General features: G+C 32.6%; 1 protein-coding gene across 1 annotated transcript in view; it reads left to right on the top strand.

The window, feature by feature from the left end:
• LOC118201563 (uncharacterized) overlaps positions 1–17,678 on the top strand; it is a 51,763-nt gene extending 34,085 nt beyond the window's left edge. Inside the window, exons 4-6 of the mRNA XM_035373679.2 lie at positions 527–648; positions 13,690–13,841; positions 17,268–17,678. Of these exons, the coding sequence (XP_035229570.1) occupies positions 527–648; positions 13,690–13,841; positions 17,268–17,332 (339 nt within the window). The 3' untranslated portion in view covers positions 17,333–17,678. The remainder of the gene's footprint in view (positions 1–526; positions 649–13,689; positions 13,842–17,267) is intronic.
• The last annotated feature ends 1,053 nt before the right edge of the window (positions 17,679–18,731 follow it).

Here is an 18,731-nt window from a genome sequence, read left to right as displayed (position 1 = left end):
TAAAACTGACTAAATCAGCTTGGCTTAAGATTTCATCCTGAACATTACACACTTTCTTCCTACGCTTTGCCTTAGCTGGACTGCAGTTTGTGTGCCCATTCATTTTTGCTGCAAATCATTCAAAAATGTAAGCTTTATGGAACAGGCACATTTAATTTGCCGACTTGTGTGTAGCCGCAACATGTTGCTGAAAATAAAACTGAAGATTTAATCTGCCTTTGCCTCCAATTTCCTAGTCATTATGGATCAACACTTCTACACCATCAACATTCTTGCTCATGAATATATCTATTTGTTAAAATATACTTTACAGGATTTTAGTCATAGTCCGTAACAGTTATAAGGAGTTCTTATTTAATTTGACTTTTATTCGTAATTTATGCTACCAGAAAACATCTATTATTTCATTATATGTATGTGTAGTAGTAAATTTTAAAAAGTAAAAATATCAACAAGTTTGTATTTATAATAAATATGTTGATTATGAGAAGCATAGGTACATTTATTAAGAAATATCTTATTTCAGGCCAAAGCAAAGGGTGTCCAGCATTTGATAGAAATAGAAAACCCCAACCGAGTTGTAAAAAAAGAGAAGAAAGTTGAAGAATTGAAATTAGATGAAAATGCACAGCTGTCACGTCGAGAAAGGTATCAGACTAACAGTCACAGATAATTTTTAAGGTTATTTCATAATGCAATGTAATGGATACTTCATGAGCTCAGATCTAATTATAACATTAAAAATAATAAAATCAATTATATTTGTTGTTATTGTCAGGAGTGACTGTGGTCCAAATATAGCTGGAATTCTGGATTATATACTTTCTAAAATCCAGAATTTCTGAAGTGTAATCCATAAATCTGTAAAGTTAATTTTTTATTTATTTTTAAGACTTAAATTTCAGTGACAGATTTCTGATCTGAGCAAACTAAGTTTATCTCAAAGATGTTATTTCTGCTGTTTGTCTTGTATAAGGGGAAAAAAATAGTAATAATAATTTTATGTTTTGAGCTGAAGTATTTAGTTTGAAAGAAGATGTAAAAACAGACATGCCCACTAATGACAAAATTGATTAAATCTATTTTAATTTGCTTCTGAAGGCTGGTTATTAAATTCATTTAATTGTGTGGGTGATATTATGTCAGAATGAAGAACGTTCTTGAATAGGAAGAACGTTCTTGAATAGTAATAGCTTAGATATTACACAAACAGAAATATTATTTATTTTCATTACCTAAAATTGTATGAGAAGCTTTGGGGTCAGAGAGACAAATTGTCATGAAATTTGGCAGCAATGCTTAGTAAGTGTTCATTGGCAAATAAAAACAATCAACACATATTAATTAAGTTAATTGAATTATTTATTTTTTCTGTACATCATAATATGAGCATTCTAAGGCCTGCTAGGAGATATATTTAAATAAGTCCCTTTTAAAGAGAGCAGCCTCTTAATCAAATCTGCTGTTAAGGGCTTGCAAGCCACAGACCGACTGCTTTCAACTGACCACGTAAAGTTAGCCTTGGAAGGGAACAAAAGATGGTGTCAAAAAACTAGATTTAAGAAGATTCATTCTATTTTTTCATGAAGCTTACAGTATAAGCCACATCATGATGTTCAGCAAATGTTCGGCTAGTTCACATGGAGTATATTATTTTAAGATATGCATAAAATGTAGGCAAGGACAGCTCTTAGAAAGATGCCTACTTATGAAGCCATGTTATAGACATGATTCTGTTTCAAAAAAAGTTGAAAAAATTTTATCTCTCAAGCATATATCTAATTTATAAAGGGATAAAACTACCACATTCCTTCCAATGTCACAAAAGGATAAAATTACCCAATACCCACATTACAATCATTCAAAAATGTAAGAATAAACTTATACAAAAAATTATATTTTTCCTTCCTTAAACCTTTCGCCACAGACTGTCACACATACGTGCCAACAAGAAACGTACCCATTAGAGTGTTTTCTTGCACACCCCCGCCTGCACACATTTGTGCCAGTGTCAGAAGGTTTTACAAACTGTAACTTTTGCCTCAAGATGGCATTGCATAGCCATAGGATTTGAGGTACATGTAGGTTTGACCTTCTACTTGAAATGAGAGAAACATGACTCACTCAGGGGAGGAGGGAAAACATAATGTAAACAAACAAGGCTTGTCTGTTTAGCTAGCCATTTCTAAACATTAGCGTTTCTAATATCCAAGTTCTCTTTTTAAAAATACTTTATAGGGTCTTTTAGGGTTACTATGTGAAATTCTGTTAGTTACACTTTGCGTTGTCTTCTTATATATTTCACATTCTTCCTTTTTTATTGTGGCAAGAAAGCGTTATTTATGAGAGGAAGGATTTTTGCTTGCGTAGTAAATGAGCCAATTAGTGATATGAATGAGAATGACTATTCATTATCTAAAGTGATATTTCTAGAGATTCTGATACGAGCACATTTTCAGAAATTGAGCTGTATGCCTGCCTTCCACTTTCCCTGAAAGATTTTGATAATTCTTCTTGTAAATAGTTTTTCTAGTACTTTTTATAACTAATTTTGAAGTTCATTTTGATGTGCTTTCTCAATTAAAAATAAATGTAAGTTTTAAAGAATAATATGAATAGCTTATCTGAAAATTATTTTTACAGTAAGCAATTTTTTAAATATATTTCATAAAGAAAAGTGACTATTAAATGCTAATTTTAACATATATGATAGCTTAAGTAATAATCTAAAATGTAATAAGTAATAATCTAAAAGTAAGCTTAAGTAATAATCTAAAATAAAAGTTATGACTTAAAACTCCCCCTCCTAAAAATTCTGTGGAAGCCATAGCTGCTTCAAGAGAAGCGTTGCCGATCCCATATTGCAACCTGCCGCCAAATGGGTTGATTGGAGCGGTTGCACTGTTAACTAAAACTTCCTCCTCCTTCTCCTCAATTCAGTTACCTGAAACTAATGGAATTACTAATTTTATTAGATTAATTTATATCTGAAAAAACAGTGTATCTCTTTCACTTTTTTTTTTTTTTTTTTTTTTTAATTCCTCTCTTAAAAAAAGTTCAAAATTAGATGGAATATATTTCTACAGATTTCCTATAAACAGGGTTCGTAGCGGTCCTTATAAGTGCTTATAAGTCCTTATATTTGAAAATAAAATATAAAGGCCCTTATAGGTGCTTACCTTTTCTTTAAAGCCCTTAATTTTTTGTTTTTAGTGCTTTTTTTTTAAATGAACATGCAATTTTTCCCCGTACCAAAGCCGAAACTAAATAAACAACTTTTCTTCCCAATATGGAATGTCAGATGGTGAATCATACTCCCGGAAATAGCTTTTCCCTCTTTCTCTGCATTACCTTTGGTGTGTATGGAGAGTACAGACAGGTGCCCGTCGTTCTGTTGGTCAAAGAATTGTGAAAGCAGTAGAAAATTACGGTACATTCGGCATTCTTTTCCTCCCACCCAAATACTACACACGTTTGAATTTCTATCAAGATCTTAATAATTTGCATTCTCGTTCCACTTGGTCAGTTCATATTCATGTTTATTATGATTGTTATGCTTATATTATGAGCATATGTATGAATGTTTATAATAACTAGTTGCAGTAGCTGCTGAAGTATAGTAAACTTCTAAAAATGGTTGTGTTTAAACACAGATTGGCTTTCTAAGGAATAATATTCGGAATGGCTTAACTAAAGGGCAAGTAATCGAATAGTCAAAATAATTTCATTTCTTTGGCCAATACATTATGCAGTACGAAGGTTGGGAAGTTCTCACCTTTCTCCGCAAAATCTCAATATTGAAACTGTTACAGTTCGCTGCAAAACAAGCAACGGACTTTTTTTTTCGTCACTTTCCAATCTGGATTGAATAGGACTAAAAGTTCTGCGGTCTACCAACCCAAACGAAGAATTATTCTATTCCGGAAATTTAATGCAGTCTGTTGAAAATTAGAGTGAAAAACACCCCAGAATGTTAAGTCTCTTTCTTTTTCTTTAGTTCTTTATTCTCCCAATACCAGCAGCTGTTGAATCCGATTGCATAATATCACGTGGGGAAGAATTACGGCGCACGTACTGCGCAATAACGTTTACCATATTTTGCAGAGATAATTAATTTTGATGTTCGGTCCGAGATTTGTTTATGAACACTTAAGAGAGTTTTACTGTGCATGCAAAGCAGAATATTTTTCTGTTCCGTTGGTTTGTTTTTATATGATTCACATATCGAAATGTCAAAAGCATTTATTTAGCGGAAAAATCTAAAGAACGGCTACAGTCTATCCCCCCCTCCGCTCCTCTTTTTCAAGTTACGTTCGACTGTCCAAATATTCGCCAATTTTCAAGTATGCGGGTAGTTAAGCTTTTATTGTTAGAGGATAACTGCGTGAAACAAATTTCTGTCTTCTGATTTCAGAAATGTTCCTCTTTTTTACTTAAATTACTTTGCTTGCAATATCTGTTAAGGGAAAACTGATATACGATAAAAATTTAGAAAATGTTCAGAATTTATATTTAAATTAGTTAAATATCAATATGAGTGGAAAAATAAATTGTATTTATTATTAAGTTCCAAGCGAATAGAATAAATATGCCTTATTATTATTTATTTCCTCTATTTTGAACTGAAATTTCATCATTAAATCTTGTAATATAGTTTAGTTCAGCATAGTTTTTTTTTCCTCTCGTTGTAAACTAGTTCTATAAATTGAACTGTTATTTAAAATTTAAAAAAAGTAATTATTTTTCATGGTTGAGGTAATGCTTATTCTCGCTTAATAAATACTGCATGTCTCATATTTTAAATTACGAATCTAATTTTTAAGGTTATGCAGTTGTGTATAATGTAATTAGACAGGTGCTTTTTTTTTTTTTTTTCCCTTAAAATGTGCTTGAAAAGTGCTTATAGGTACTTATTTTTTTAACTAAAATGTGGCTATGAACCCTGTATAAAAGAGGAAAGGTTAGTACTTGATTACTTTACACTTTTCTTATTTGTAAGCAGGTTAGAAATGTGGTTATTTTCTATTTAAACATAATAATTTTACTTTGCATGGTATATCACTGTGTGTCCATTAAATCTATTGGTTTACCATACACTGTAGAAAAATTCATATGACTTTATCAGCAACATTTAATCTTACAGATGTGACTTGCATTAAAATAAGCATTTCAGTAATTTTTTTTATTTAATTTATGTAGTAATTTTTTTAATGAAAAATTTACTGGGTTTAACCCTTTGAAGGGCGGTATATAAAATAATCTAAATTGTGGTAAAATTTTGAATGAATTGTAACGTATAGACCCTTAGGACAAAAAATTGAGACGTCAAAAAAATCTAGAGTGAAATCTTGAATTTTGAGGGCCTGTATATATTTTATACAGGTGCCTCTCTACGATATTTATTTCTCAGGTAGCTGACAGTTGTTAATTGTTGTTTTTTTTTTTCAATCTATTTTTGCAGACTTTTGATATGCATCTATAGAGATTGGTGCATGAGTACAGTTATGTAAGTTTGAAAGCAAAAAAAATCTTTTAAAATTTACGTTTTTCGCAGTTTGATGATGCCATCCAGCTGAATATAATTAATGTAAAAAATGGGTAAAAAGATTTTAAAAGTGATTTAAAGTCAGTATTATTATTTTACGAAAAATTTTAGCAAATTTGCATGTATAAACCGTATTATGTTGTAATTGAGCTAGTATAATGTTACAAGGAGATGTTACTCAGACGAAAAATTAAAAATAAAACATTATGACTTAGCTTAAAAATTATGTTATTATATTTTATGCTTTAGATAATATATAAAAAGAGTATGCTTCAAGCTATGATAGCAAGAATCGTCCCCCCCCCCCTACACACACTTTCAATTATCAGGCCGGTAAGGGGCCTTTTTTAATTTTTTATAAATATAGGTTGTAGTATATGATTTTGTTCAAGAAGAAAAGCTCTTAAACGATTTTATTATTTGATACACCTCAAAGCTCTTATTTCAATCAAAACTTTAAAAACTCAAATATTTGGCCCCCTTCCTTCCAAAGATAAATGTTTTGCATCTAAAACTGGCCTTAGAAATATTTTCCTCAATTCACCAGCTGTGAGGACTAAACCACATACTTGTATCATAAGCCAAGCGGAAAATTTTTCTTGTATTCCTTAGTTTCTCATCTGAAATTAACAAAGACCTAAAGAATAAAAGCATGCTTTCAAATCAGCAATTTTCTGTTGCACTAAGAAATGGACCTAAAGTGCATTTCAGTTTCCTGTAATTTTAGAGCTTTCCCTTTGTGTGATGTTATCACAGTCCCTTTGTGAAGGTGGCATGACCCCTGTGTGACAGATTTGTTGTCCGTCACCTGTCATTTTTGCAGCATTCTACGATTTTAGAAAACCTGAAACGATGGGTCTGTTTGGAGGCTAGCAATGCCACATTTAACCTCTACATTTGTGTAACGTCTTTTGATGCCAGACGAGTCTTTCTCGTGGGAAAGGGTCGAGTGCTAAAATTAAAATTTTAACTAAACATAGACAAATGAGAAACTCGAGTATTGTAAACAAGGAAGAAAACGAAACTAATATACAGTCAAAAGTCTTTAATCCGGAATGATCTATAATCCGGACCTGAAAGCTACAAACGCATGCGAATAATACATTTACGCATGCATGTTTAATGTATAACGGACGATATAAGCTAAGCTAAAATTATCTAATTATCTATTTCAGTTAATGTTGCAGATTGTGTTGTTCCTTAATCTTCTAATTGGATCCAACTTATTATTTTTTGCAGACTGTTAGAGCAATTTTCTAAAAGTAAGCTTGAACTTTCAATAATGTCAAAAAAAATTTCCGATTCTGGAGCTGCCAAAGGATCTACAAAGCGAAAGCATGTTTTGATGTCCATCAAACAAAAAGTGGAATTGCTGCAAAAAATGGATAAAGGCATATCTTTTGTTTCTCTAACTATTCTGAAATCTGTTTATCAATTTCATGCTGCTCTGCGGGGGACGTTGCGGCACGTAATGAACTGGTTGATCTGTCAGCACTATCCTCATCTTCAGGATGTTTTTATTTTATTCGGCTTATAATTCCGTACTAAATGTTATTTCATCTCGATGTACTCCGTCTTTGATATGATTTAAATGAAATTCCTCGTCATTATAAATATCACGAATACACGTCAAATAGTTTTCTGGTTGCAATTTTCTAATTTCGACTATGCGTAATGTATGCTTTATGCATGCGCGCATTGAAAGAAATGTTTAATAAAGTAAACAAATAAATATTAAGCTCCTCTTTTTTTTTTTTTTTTTTTTTTTTTTTTTTGTAAATTTTGATACCCTTTAGATTACAATTGCTCTTTATTTCATAAATTACGGTTTCATATTTTTAATTTTATAATTTCTGCATGCCATCTTACCAGATTTAAACTGATGATCGATAATCTGGAATCGCCGAATTCCCGACGAGTTCAGATTAAAGACTTTTGACTGTACTTGTATTCAGTCTTAGGACAGAGTCAGTAAACTTCTCATATACCCATAAACATAATACTGAATCCTAAACAACTTGTAAAGTAATCATAAGCAAATTATTGCATCATAAACTATTATAATGTAAAGAAATTCTGTCATCTCACAGAGTAGAGAAAAAGAAGCCTGGTGCTGCCATCTATTGGCAAGGTACCCTCAGTAGGGGCGCCAGTATATATTATATACTGGTATTAACTTTTTCGTCACAGCGCACCTTTGTTTAAGATGCTCGTGCGGGATGGAAGGGAATCGAAGGCAGTCACCGAACAGGATGGAGGTTTTGCATCGTTAAGCCTAGTTTTATAAAAAAATTCAGAAAAAAATAAGTTTCACTTCTAGCCTCGTAATTTTTGGTATCATTTTAGATTATTACTTGAGCTCTTATATACGTTAAAATTAACACTTAGTAATGTTTTTTTCTTTATTTTACATGAAAATATACTTAAAAATTTCCTTATCTTGTAAAATAATTTTCGGAAGCACTATTCAAATTATTCCAAAGTTTTAATTGATAAAATCCATCAATACAATCTAAAATTAATAAAACAACACAATAAAGCCTATCACAGTAAGAAGTAACAAAATTTAAAATGAAGACTGAGTGTGGTAAATCTCGAAGCACAGAGAAGTATCACTTTCTAATTCTTAGAAAAAGTATCGCTTTTTAAATCTTTAGAAAAAGAATCATCACTCTCATCTGTGTTAGTAAATGGTTCATTAACCATACGAGGGTATTCTTTCTCTGATAAATAGCGCATTCATGCCATAATAAACTAGAGATGAGATTTCCCGAAATATAAAGAGAAAAAGCGGGAATATCTGATGTCAATGCAAAACTGACTGTGCTGTCTAGTAACCCTAAAAGACCGTATATAGTAGAGGAAAAAATAGAATTAAAAAAGGAATTGGATATAAATCAGACACACGAATATTTATATTAGCATGCGGCGATTTAAAGAGCCCACCTCTGTTTACGCTTTCCCTCCCCCCCCCCAATGTTCGCAACAATTGATGAGTAAAATACCAGAGTCAGTCAGAATATATCAAACTCAAGGTCAGGAACCTAAAACTGTGTTCATTTCAAAAGTAATGGACATAGAATGCCATCTAGTGGCCTTCAGAAAAACGTTCCAGCTTAAAATGCGTATACGCATCACCCATCCTCTGAATGCAGTCTCTGGCGATGCGTGGATGGGACGCCCGGCTCTAAGAGACGTTCTTAGGGAATGCGTATATGGGGCGCCTGTCCTGAAAGGGTTAAAAACGTACACATATTCTTCTTTTGATTATCAGTTTTGATTGAAATGCAGTAAATATTAAAGGTTCAGCATGTGCGCGTAATATATTTAAGGATTGTGAATTTTTTCCTACCTTCTAATGGAATTTATGAATATTCAAACATACCTTTGAAAGAGGTATATTAATTTCATAATTGCAAAATATTGAGCATTCATAAGGTAGTGCTGCCATTTAGAATCAAAAGAAAAAATAGTAGAAACTTATGATTACAGCTTTTGGTATAGAAAAATTAGCTATTTTTAGGAGGTTAAAAAATTGACAAACATCCGGTATATACACTGGTGTGGAAAAATTAAGGACGAGACGGTTTTTTCAATATAACTTTGTACAAAAGCTTTTCAAATCAACACATTTAATACCGCAAGATCCCCAGTACGTAAGGACATGAGTAATATAAGCAACACTTACTAAAAGAGAAATCAGAGGGATAAAAAGAAGCTTTATTGAAAAAGTAGCATGGAGTGCAATGCGACTGAAGGCCGAAATATCCCTGTGATGGGTGTCCAGCAAGAAACATCCAGTCTTTAATAGGGGATATGATCTCCCCTGACTGCTAGGCAGGTTTCACAGCATCTGCCCATACTGAGAATGAGGGTGTCAATGAGTTGTTGAGGCATTGCTGCCCATTCGTCTTGCAGCGCCAATCGAAGCTCCGGAATCGTTACTTGTGGTAAGGTACGAGCTGCCAAGCGTCTGCCTAGAAAATCCCATACATGCTCGATGGGATTGAGATCCGGAGATCGTGCCGGCCAATCCATACGTTCAATATCCTCACTCTCTAAGAGCTGTTCGGCAGCTACTGTGCGATGACATGGTGCATTGTCGTCCATTAAAAGGAACTGCGAACCCAATAGCGCCTCTAAAAAGACACACATATGGAAGAAGAATCTCGTTACAATAATGGGTCCCGTTCACTGAACATGCGTCGAAGATGTGAAGGTCTGTATGACTACCAAGCATGATGCCTCCCCAAACGAGAACACCGCCACCTCCATACCTGTCCCTTTCAATGATGTTCGAGGGATGATTGCGGCTTCCCCGCTCTCTCCAGATGAATATGCGATGAGAATCGCTACTCAGACTGAATCTGCTCTCATCTGTTAAGAGTACTCGTCCCCATTCATTGTTTCTCCAATTCCGGTGTTCCCGGCACCACAGAGCCCTTCTCCGATGGGCAGGCGTTAGAGGTACACACCGTACAGGGCGTCGTGCTAACAGACCACCACCGTGCAGTCTTCTGGCCACAGTAAAATGCGATATCGGTCGTCCAGTCGCATGTGTCGAGTGTCTAGCGATTTCTCCCGCTGTCTGCCGCCTGTTTCTTCTGGCCTGTAAGGCAATATACCGGTCATCTGCGGGTGTGGTTCCTCGTGGACAACCACTACTAAACCTCCGGATAGCTGTTCCTGTAGTTTGAAATTATCTCAAAGTCGTGAAACGATGCTGTGAGCAATTCCGAATTCTGCAGCCACACTTGTCACACTGCGGCCTTCCTCCAACTTCCCAATGATTCGACCTCGGGTAAAAGCATCCAGATGTCATCTAACAAATTGATTATTCACCATTTCTTGCTGAGGCAGCAACTCGGTGTGATTTTAACTGCTATACGGCGTGCAATCTCTTTGCCAGAAATACTGATCTTACACCGACAACATGCTTTATACTACTTAGACACTCCCCCATTACGTCTACCTGCTAATCTGCGCATGTGCTACCGTACATCACCTTACTTACTCTCCTGATTGGTCTTTCTGTCTGCTCTGCCTCTTCGTTCAGCTGATATACTAATTTTTCGACTTCGTCCTTAATTTTTGCACACCAGTGTATTATATACCGGTGCCCTTCAAAAAGTTAAAAATGGCTTTAAATACTGAATCATTTACATCTTAATGCACATTTTTCAGCTTTTACAAATTTATTTCATATAAAAAATCAATAAGACGTTCTCTAAGATCATTTTGGGTATTAGATTCTAGAATTATTGACAAAATGCTTGCATCAGAGTGATATGAGAAGAAAATATTATGTAATAAATATAACAAAAGAAGTTGCCAGATATGTATTTTGATGGAAGTGATGAGTATAAATCTCTGATGAGTGATAATTTTAATAGTACTATGTCATTCCCTCATTTTGTCAATAATTAATATTGTAGAGGATTTCAGAGAAACTATTTAGATCTTAGCATAAATGCAGGGAAATTTTCATATTGCTCTTATAATTATCTTGAAAGGGTTAAAATTCAACACCTTTAATATCTTTGCCAAGCTTATTTTCCTTTGCTACTTTTTTTCCAATGGAAGTGGGAAATGATTTCAAATAAATCACATGCCTTATATTAAACCTGCATCGAAGAGTGATTTTCAAACAAACCATTGGCAATATAAATAAAATATACTTAAAATGTAATTGATTCCTCATTTAAATAACTTTAAAATTTCAAGCTCACCTGAAGAGTAAAAATTTTTATGCACAGTTTGTATAAATTTTAGCTTGATTAATTAATTTAATTGTATTTTTAATTTGAAATAACAGTAAAAAATGTACTTAAAATGCCTCTCTCTTTCAAATTTAAATCTTAATTTCTAAGGTGCTAGTGTTTACAATTAAAGGAGACTATCAAAATTAAATTTAAAGAAATAATGAACAGAATTTAAAACTTTATATTAAATATCTAACTGAGCAAATTGGCTATTAAGAATAATTAAACAACCCTTAATTAGTTAAACAGTTACTGTTGGGTGTGTAGCTGAAATATGGAATAAGATTTAATTAAACAGCTTTGCTGTTTAAGGCATAAAAAGGACAACAATGATTAAGCAATCTTCAGTGTAATGTCATAGTTGGCACTCATGCAGTGAGCAATAGCATATTTTGAAAGTAGAAATGAAGTTTGGGTTTCCACAACTTATCATTTTAAGGGTGCACCGTGAGTACAAACATTTCAGCAAAAATCTCATAACTTACAACACAGGTGCGCATGTAAGAAAGCAAAACTTTGCAAGTAAATTATCCAGCTGTCAAGAATTCTTTCACATGATTGGTAGATATGGGTATCAGAGCAGGAGACTCAAGAAACATCAGCCTTTGGACTGTGCAACGTACCCTGCAGGATATGGAAATCAAAAGCTGATAGCCAGCCCAAATCCTTTCAATAGCTAAACAATATAGGAGTTGTGTATGTTACTTGAGGATGACAACATTCATACTGGTGGATGGAAGAAGGAGCACAGTCACAAACAAGTCACATTTCCAACTCCATCTGGTAGATGGAACGGTTCATATTTAGTGATTTAATTTGATAGGGTTCAGTGAATGTGATTTTGTAAAATATTTAAATAATGTTAAAATTTTACCAAAAATATTATCTTTCGTTAATTTTAATTAATTGTTCCCGTCCAGTGACTGCCAGCATTAGTTGTAATAGGAACCCTATGGAATCATGCATCCAGCTTTCTAAGCAATAAAACTGTTCCGCGTAGTATATAAGACTGTATTTAGTTGGAAATCACCCCTGGATTCCTGGTATATACCCGTTCATTTCATACTGATGGGTAGGACTTATCCTAGCAGGTCAATAAATCTCCATGCAAATATTGTAATGCCAAATTTTGGTTACATTTGCATAAGTATTTTTACCAGTTTCAAGCTTTACCATTTCTACAAATTCCCCAGATCTGAACATGATAAAACACATTTGAGATACTATGAGTTGCATTATTTAACAGAGAAAACTAAGACCTTGGAATACACTTGAATTGTAAATAAAATGCTTCTCAGGAGTTATAGTAGGCCTTGCAGTGTGGTATGGTGCGTTATTATAATCAAATTTAAAAATAGTTCTATATTTATGCAATGTTTATGCATAAATAATTGTTATTTTTGCTACATACAATGCACTGTCTACAAATTATATTTTACTGGCCAATGAAATAAATGATTTGAAAGATGCTGGTATTATACTTATCATACGTTTGAGAATTTTGATTAATTAAATTGATATAGAGACTTCAGCAATCAGTCTTCTTTTCTTGATGATATGCAAAATTTCGTTTTTTGTTAAATTTCTCTAATGTTTCACCATCATTTCATACTGAATCTGAAAATATGCTGAAAGAATTTGTAACTATATTTGCAATAGTCCTGGAGGGGGACTAAAAGACCTTAAAAGACAAATATGCCAGAACAGATGCATTATTTCTTTCCTTCAATAAAATGTTCCATAGAAAAAAATCAAATTCACAAACTTATGAAGTTTCAAACAACAGATACACTCCCTACTCCTAAGTTGCAGATTCCATCATCATGACAGATGTAAAGGTATCCTGAGCCTTCAGTAGGTGTAAAGTAGCATGAGAGATATGTCCCACCTCCTGTGAAAAGGATGTTATTTTTATATTTTCATGAAAGGATATAATTTTTAATGGATTTGAAGTTATGCATTTGATCTTTTGTTTGATTGATTAGGGGGATAGTATATGAAAATAGATTTATGTTGTTGGTGGTTAATTTTTTTATTTAGTAATATTATTGAAACTGTGTCTATCATTAGCAAAGCAGGCTGTATGTTTTGTATATTTGCAAAGCAGTATTTTATGAATTGGGAGAGGAGACTGAGAAATGCTGCTATAAATTTTCCATTTTTATATCGTACAGAAACAATTCCCCCCCCCCATCCTTTATGTATTTTCTAATGCACTGTAATTATTGATCAGTAATGGCTGAAATCAGTCATGTAGTTTTCTGATTACCAAGAACACTCTTCAAGGTGAACGATACATTTAAAAATTTTAATTTATTTTGACATTATAATTTTATTTTAACATTTTTGAAATGAATATAAAATCATGCATTTGATGTTTAGAGAAGAATTAGAAAAGCAGAGAGCTAAAATGCATTATCAGAAGATGCATGCAGCTGGAAAGACTAATGAAGCAAAAGCTGACCTTGCAAGGTTAGCAATAATAAAAAAACAGCGAGAAGAAGCTGCAAAACGGAGAGAAGAAGAAATTAAAGGTAGAAATTTTTTTTAAATATGTTTTCAAAATTTAAACTAATATTGATGCATTAAAAATAAATAACATCTCTAAAGTGGTATGCTGTACTCGTTATAAAAAATAATACACAGGATGTTTGCCTTCTATATATCCAAAATTATTCTATTTGTTTCTTTCAGCTTTAGTTTTGTACAAACTTTGTAGATGTAATGTGTATATAATAAAAGAATGGTTGGGGAAAGAATGTAATGGTTGGGAAAAAAAAAAATCACCTATTCTATGTCAATCATAATGATAATGAAAAAAAATTAACTGTGAAATGTGCACTAGATCAGGGCAGCTGAACTTCATGTCTGTAGGAACCTCTTATTATGATTCAGAGTGAATAACTGCAAAATATTATCTTGATGGAAGATAATTTCTTCAAATAAATTAACAAGAATTTTACTTTTTTAATAATTAATGTGATTATTTGTTACCAAAATAAGTAAACCTTGTTGAAGCCATTTTTCTCTTAGAATATCCTCCACAAAGGCATCCCCTTCCCCCAGACAACCAGATTAACCCAATTGTTATATCATAACCAGATAAACCCAATCGTGAAATAAATAATCAAAAACTTAGTACTTTTTTTATTATTATGGCTCCTTGTTTTATAAATGGTGCCAAAATTATTGATAAATTGCCAGCACGAACCATCTTCAAATGGGGGGCAATCCTAACAATGATCCTTTATAGTTAGCTCATGAGAAGAGTTTCAATGAAACCATGTACTTTATTTTTCTCGAGATAAATATGAGCAGTTCATGATTATCTTGTCACACTTCTGTATATTCCATATGTTAATATATATATATATATATATATATATTTTCCAAATTATGCGATTGTTGCAAAAATATAACTATTGTGACTAGAAGGGGTGTAGTGTATAGATCTTATTCCACAAACAAAATGAATAGGTGGAAAGTGGTGGGTATCTGTTTATATGGGGATCAAACAAAGCCAACAGTGAGTTTCCACAATATTGGACATTAGCTGATTATGAATAAACTGAATACTTTTTTGCTCATGTTCCAATTAAAGACACACGTACAGTAAAACACTTGTCTACTATGTATAAGCGACACAGCTGAGAACTGTTGGTGAACATATGAAGCAAAAGAATTGAAAAATTAACCATAAATTTCATTTTGTCATCCGGCAACAGCTGCTTATTTTTATAAAGAAAAGTTATATAGAAAGTTTATAAAGAAAGTCCTAAAAAACAGTGATATTTTTTTAATTGGCTGAATAAAATTCAATGAAATACATTTTATTATCCTTGGGATGAGAACATGCTTTTGATGCTATATTAAAAACAGTTGTGAACGTGACAACCCAAAAGTGTATGTGAGAAGTAAACATGAACGTAGTGATCCAACTTGGTGTTTACAAAATAGGGGCACTGAATTCGTGATGTATTTTTTCCCATGTCTGATTGCAATAGTTTTTTAATACAAGTGCACAGAAAAAGGAGATGGGAATCTTTATGATTGCACAATAAACTAAAAAATCAAGCAAATGATTTTTCTTTAATAATCTAAAACCATATACAGGAACTAATACTACCAAGTGTGGTTTTCCAATTAAACTCTTTGGGTATCAATCCTTGCTGCTCTTATAACTTTATCCTAGTTTTATGTAAGTATGTTTTTTATAACTTTCAACATTTTAGAAGTTACTTCTTCCTTAGAAAATGCAAAGAATGGGTTACATTGGTTGAAGATTCTAAATAAATATTTCTGTAAAGACAATCATGCTCTAAAGATGTTACATGTTTCAAAATTTTTCTTAGTTCAGTTTTATGCAGCTGTTGGAATTGTTTCTTCGTTTCCGAACTCTTTTTCAAAATGGTAATAAATACCAGCAATGCATTTACCCACACTTAAGCCCCTTTTTCAGCTGCGAAATTTAAGAGGTGACAGGTACACATCATGATTTGCAAATCTGAATTTTTTTTTTTTTTTTTTTTTTTTTTTTTTTTTAGATGCCTCAAACATCAGTCTTTAAGCCAGTCTACTATTACTGGTGCACTGTCAACACAAAGTGCTAAGCAGTTATCGAGAAGAATTGCCAATTTTAATATTGCTGTATTAAAGCATGTCGAATCTCCTTCTCAAGTGGAGACGAACAGTTATCTACATTCGATTTCTGAAGACTGGAAGAAACAACTGGATAGTTTTGCCTTGACATTATCTGTAGAGGCAAAATGGAGCTGTTTTAATATAATCAATAACTGAAGATTTATTTTTCGTACTCATTTTTGTCCTTGCACTTGAACATTTCTTAGCGATTTCAGTACCTGGAAACATTTTTCTAAATAAAGCTGCAGTATGGTCCGATGCATTCGGTGGATTCAGTAAAAAGGTTTTGTTCCAGCAGGAAAATTTAATTTTTCTTCCTCCTTGTGCGACTAACTTTGATCCTAGTTTTATGTGTAAACAAATAGTACACATCACAAATGTGTTACATTTCTGTGACTGGAAGAAAGGTCATCTGTACGAATTTTGAAAGTGCATGTGTATTTAACCTTTTCTGTAGACTTAACTGAAGTAAACAAAATAACAAGACAGAGAACTGGAACGTGATGTTTTGGGACATACTGTCACGTTTGCTCTCACATATGAAGCAGAAGTGTGCCATATCATCTCACTAAATTAAATGGTTTTTATATAATTTAGAGAAAATGTGAGAGCCCATGTGTACTCTTTTATGTAAAATTTATATCGTGTAAAATGGAAATGCGCCATAATATCTCACTAAATTAAATCTTTTTTATATAATTTAGAGGGAAAAAAGCCCTTTTCGATGCCAAAAATCACTGTTTTGGATGCAGATAATAAAGCTACATAAAAATTTTTAGTAAGAGGAAGTCGGGAGAAATACGTTATAATTCAGATTGGCGGGAGTGCGGTCGGAAATTGTCAGCTTACTGAAGTTCTTAAGTACCCCTCAAGGGAAAAAAAACTCACATAGTTAACTTGAAAACTAATAAATAGTTAAAAATCGTGCCTAGCTTTAAATTATTTTATTAGCAACTATACATATTCCATAATTTGGTAAGATGCGAGATACATTATTCATAATTGTGTAACATGTTGTCAATGTATTTCTCTTCGGTCCTTCAATTTTTACCTTAACAGTTTGTGACATAATGTAAACATTAAATTAGCACACACACACACACACAAAAAAAAAAAAAAAGCAGCTTAAAACAGTTTACAGTGAAATAAATGTTTAATAAAGGAAACAAATAAATATTGAGCATAAATAAAAAGTATATCCCCCTTGTCATCTTAACTAAATTTAAACTGATAATCTAAAATCTGGAATCATCGGAGTACTGATGATTCCGGGTATTAAAATTTGTTTTGCATTTTTGTAATTTATTTTTTCTTTACAGCAAAGCAAGAAGCTGAAAAAGCTAAAGCAACTCTTACAAAAAAAGCCCTTGGAAAAAGAACATGACATTTTAATTCAAGTTGTTGGGATTTATTCACCTAATAAAAATGCACATTTATATTATTGTGCTGTTGCTGTTTTTATCAACACTGTTGAATTGGTGTGAAATGAAGTTGCAGTGTTTTTTCATCAGAGACAAAAATGTAATGAAAATAGTATATCATAAAATGTGTTTTGTGCTTTTATTTGTATTTTCACTAATTAACTATGTGCAATTTTGTTTTATATTTATATAATTGCAACTTTTATGCATACAGAAAAAGGATTTCCTCTTTTCTCCCCTCCCCCATCTTCTCTTTCTTTTGCATTTCTAAATAAAACAAAACAAATAGGAATAGAGTCAAAGTCAGGAGATGGTGTGCTGTGTTATTTAGTATAATTCTATGACATCAAAAATGATTTTCAAGTCCATCTGAATATCAGAAACTGAAAATGATTTATATATTTAAAATTATTCAAATAATGATACATCACCAGTATATCAAGTGTTATCATATAGAGTCAAAAGTCTTTAATTCGAAATGATCTGTAATCCGGACCTCAAAGATACAAAAACGCATGCGTTTAATGTATAACGGACGGTATAAGCTAAGCTATAATTATTTATTTCCGTTAATGTTGCAGATTGTGTTGTTCCTTAATCTTCTAATTGGATCCGGCTTATTATTTTTTGCAGACTGTTAGAGCAATTTTATAAAAGTAAGCTTGAACTTTCGATTATGTCAAAAAGAATTTCCGATTCTGGAGCTGCCAAAGGATCTACAAAGCGAAAGCATGTTTCGATGTTCATCAAACAAAAAGAGGAATTGCTGCAAAAAATGGATAAAGGCATGTCCTTTGTTTCTCTAACTATTCTGAAATCTGTTTATCAATTTCATGCTGCTCTGCGGGGGATGTTGCGGCACGTAATGAACTGGTTGATCTGTCAGCACTATCCTCATCTTCAGGATGTTTTTATTTTATTCGGCTTATAATTCCTTACTAAATGTTATTTCATCTCGATGTACTCCATCTTTGATATGATTTAAATAAAATTCCTCGTCATTATAAATATCACAAATACACATCAAATAGTTTTCTGGTTGCAATTTTCTAATTTCGACTATGCGTGATGTATGCCTTACGCATGTGGTGTTGAAAGAAATGTTTAATAAAGTAAACAAATAAATATTAAGGGTTTTTTTTTGGTACATTTTGATACCCTTTAGATCATAATTGCTCTTTATTTCATAAATTACGGTTCCATATTTTTTATTTTATAATTTCTGCATGCCATCTTACCAGATTTAAACCAAAGTCCCGACAAGTCTGGATTAAAGACTTTTGACTGTATGTAAGTATTCAAATATTGCTGATACATTTTTTTGTTTCTGGCAGATCTTAAACAATAGGGAGCATAGTTTAC

This window comes from Stegodyphus dumicola, chromosome 5 (genome assembly GCF_044657685.1).
Source record: "Stegodyphus dumicola isolate Sdum_Otavi_A_Nest chromosome 5, ASM4465768v1".
Lineage (NCBI taxonomy): Eukaryota > Metazoa > Arthropoda > Arachnida > Araneae > Eresidae > Stegodyphus > Stegodyphus dumicola.
Note: the sequence above shows the minus strand (reverse complement) of the source record. Positions and strands in the feature narration are given on the sequence as shown.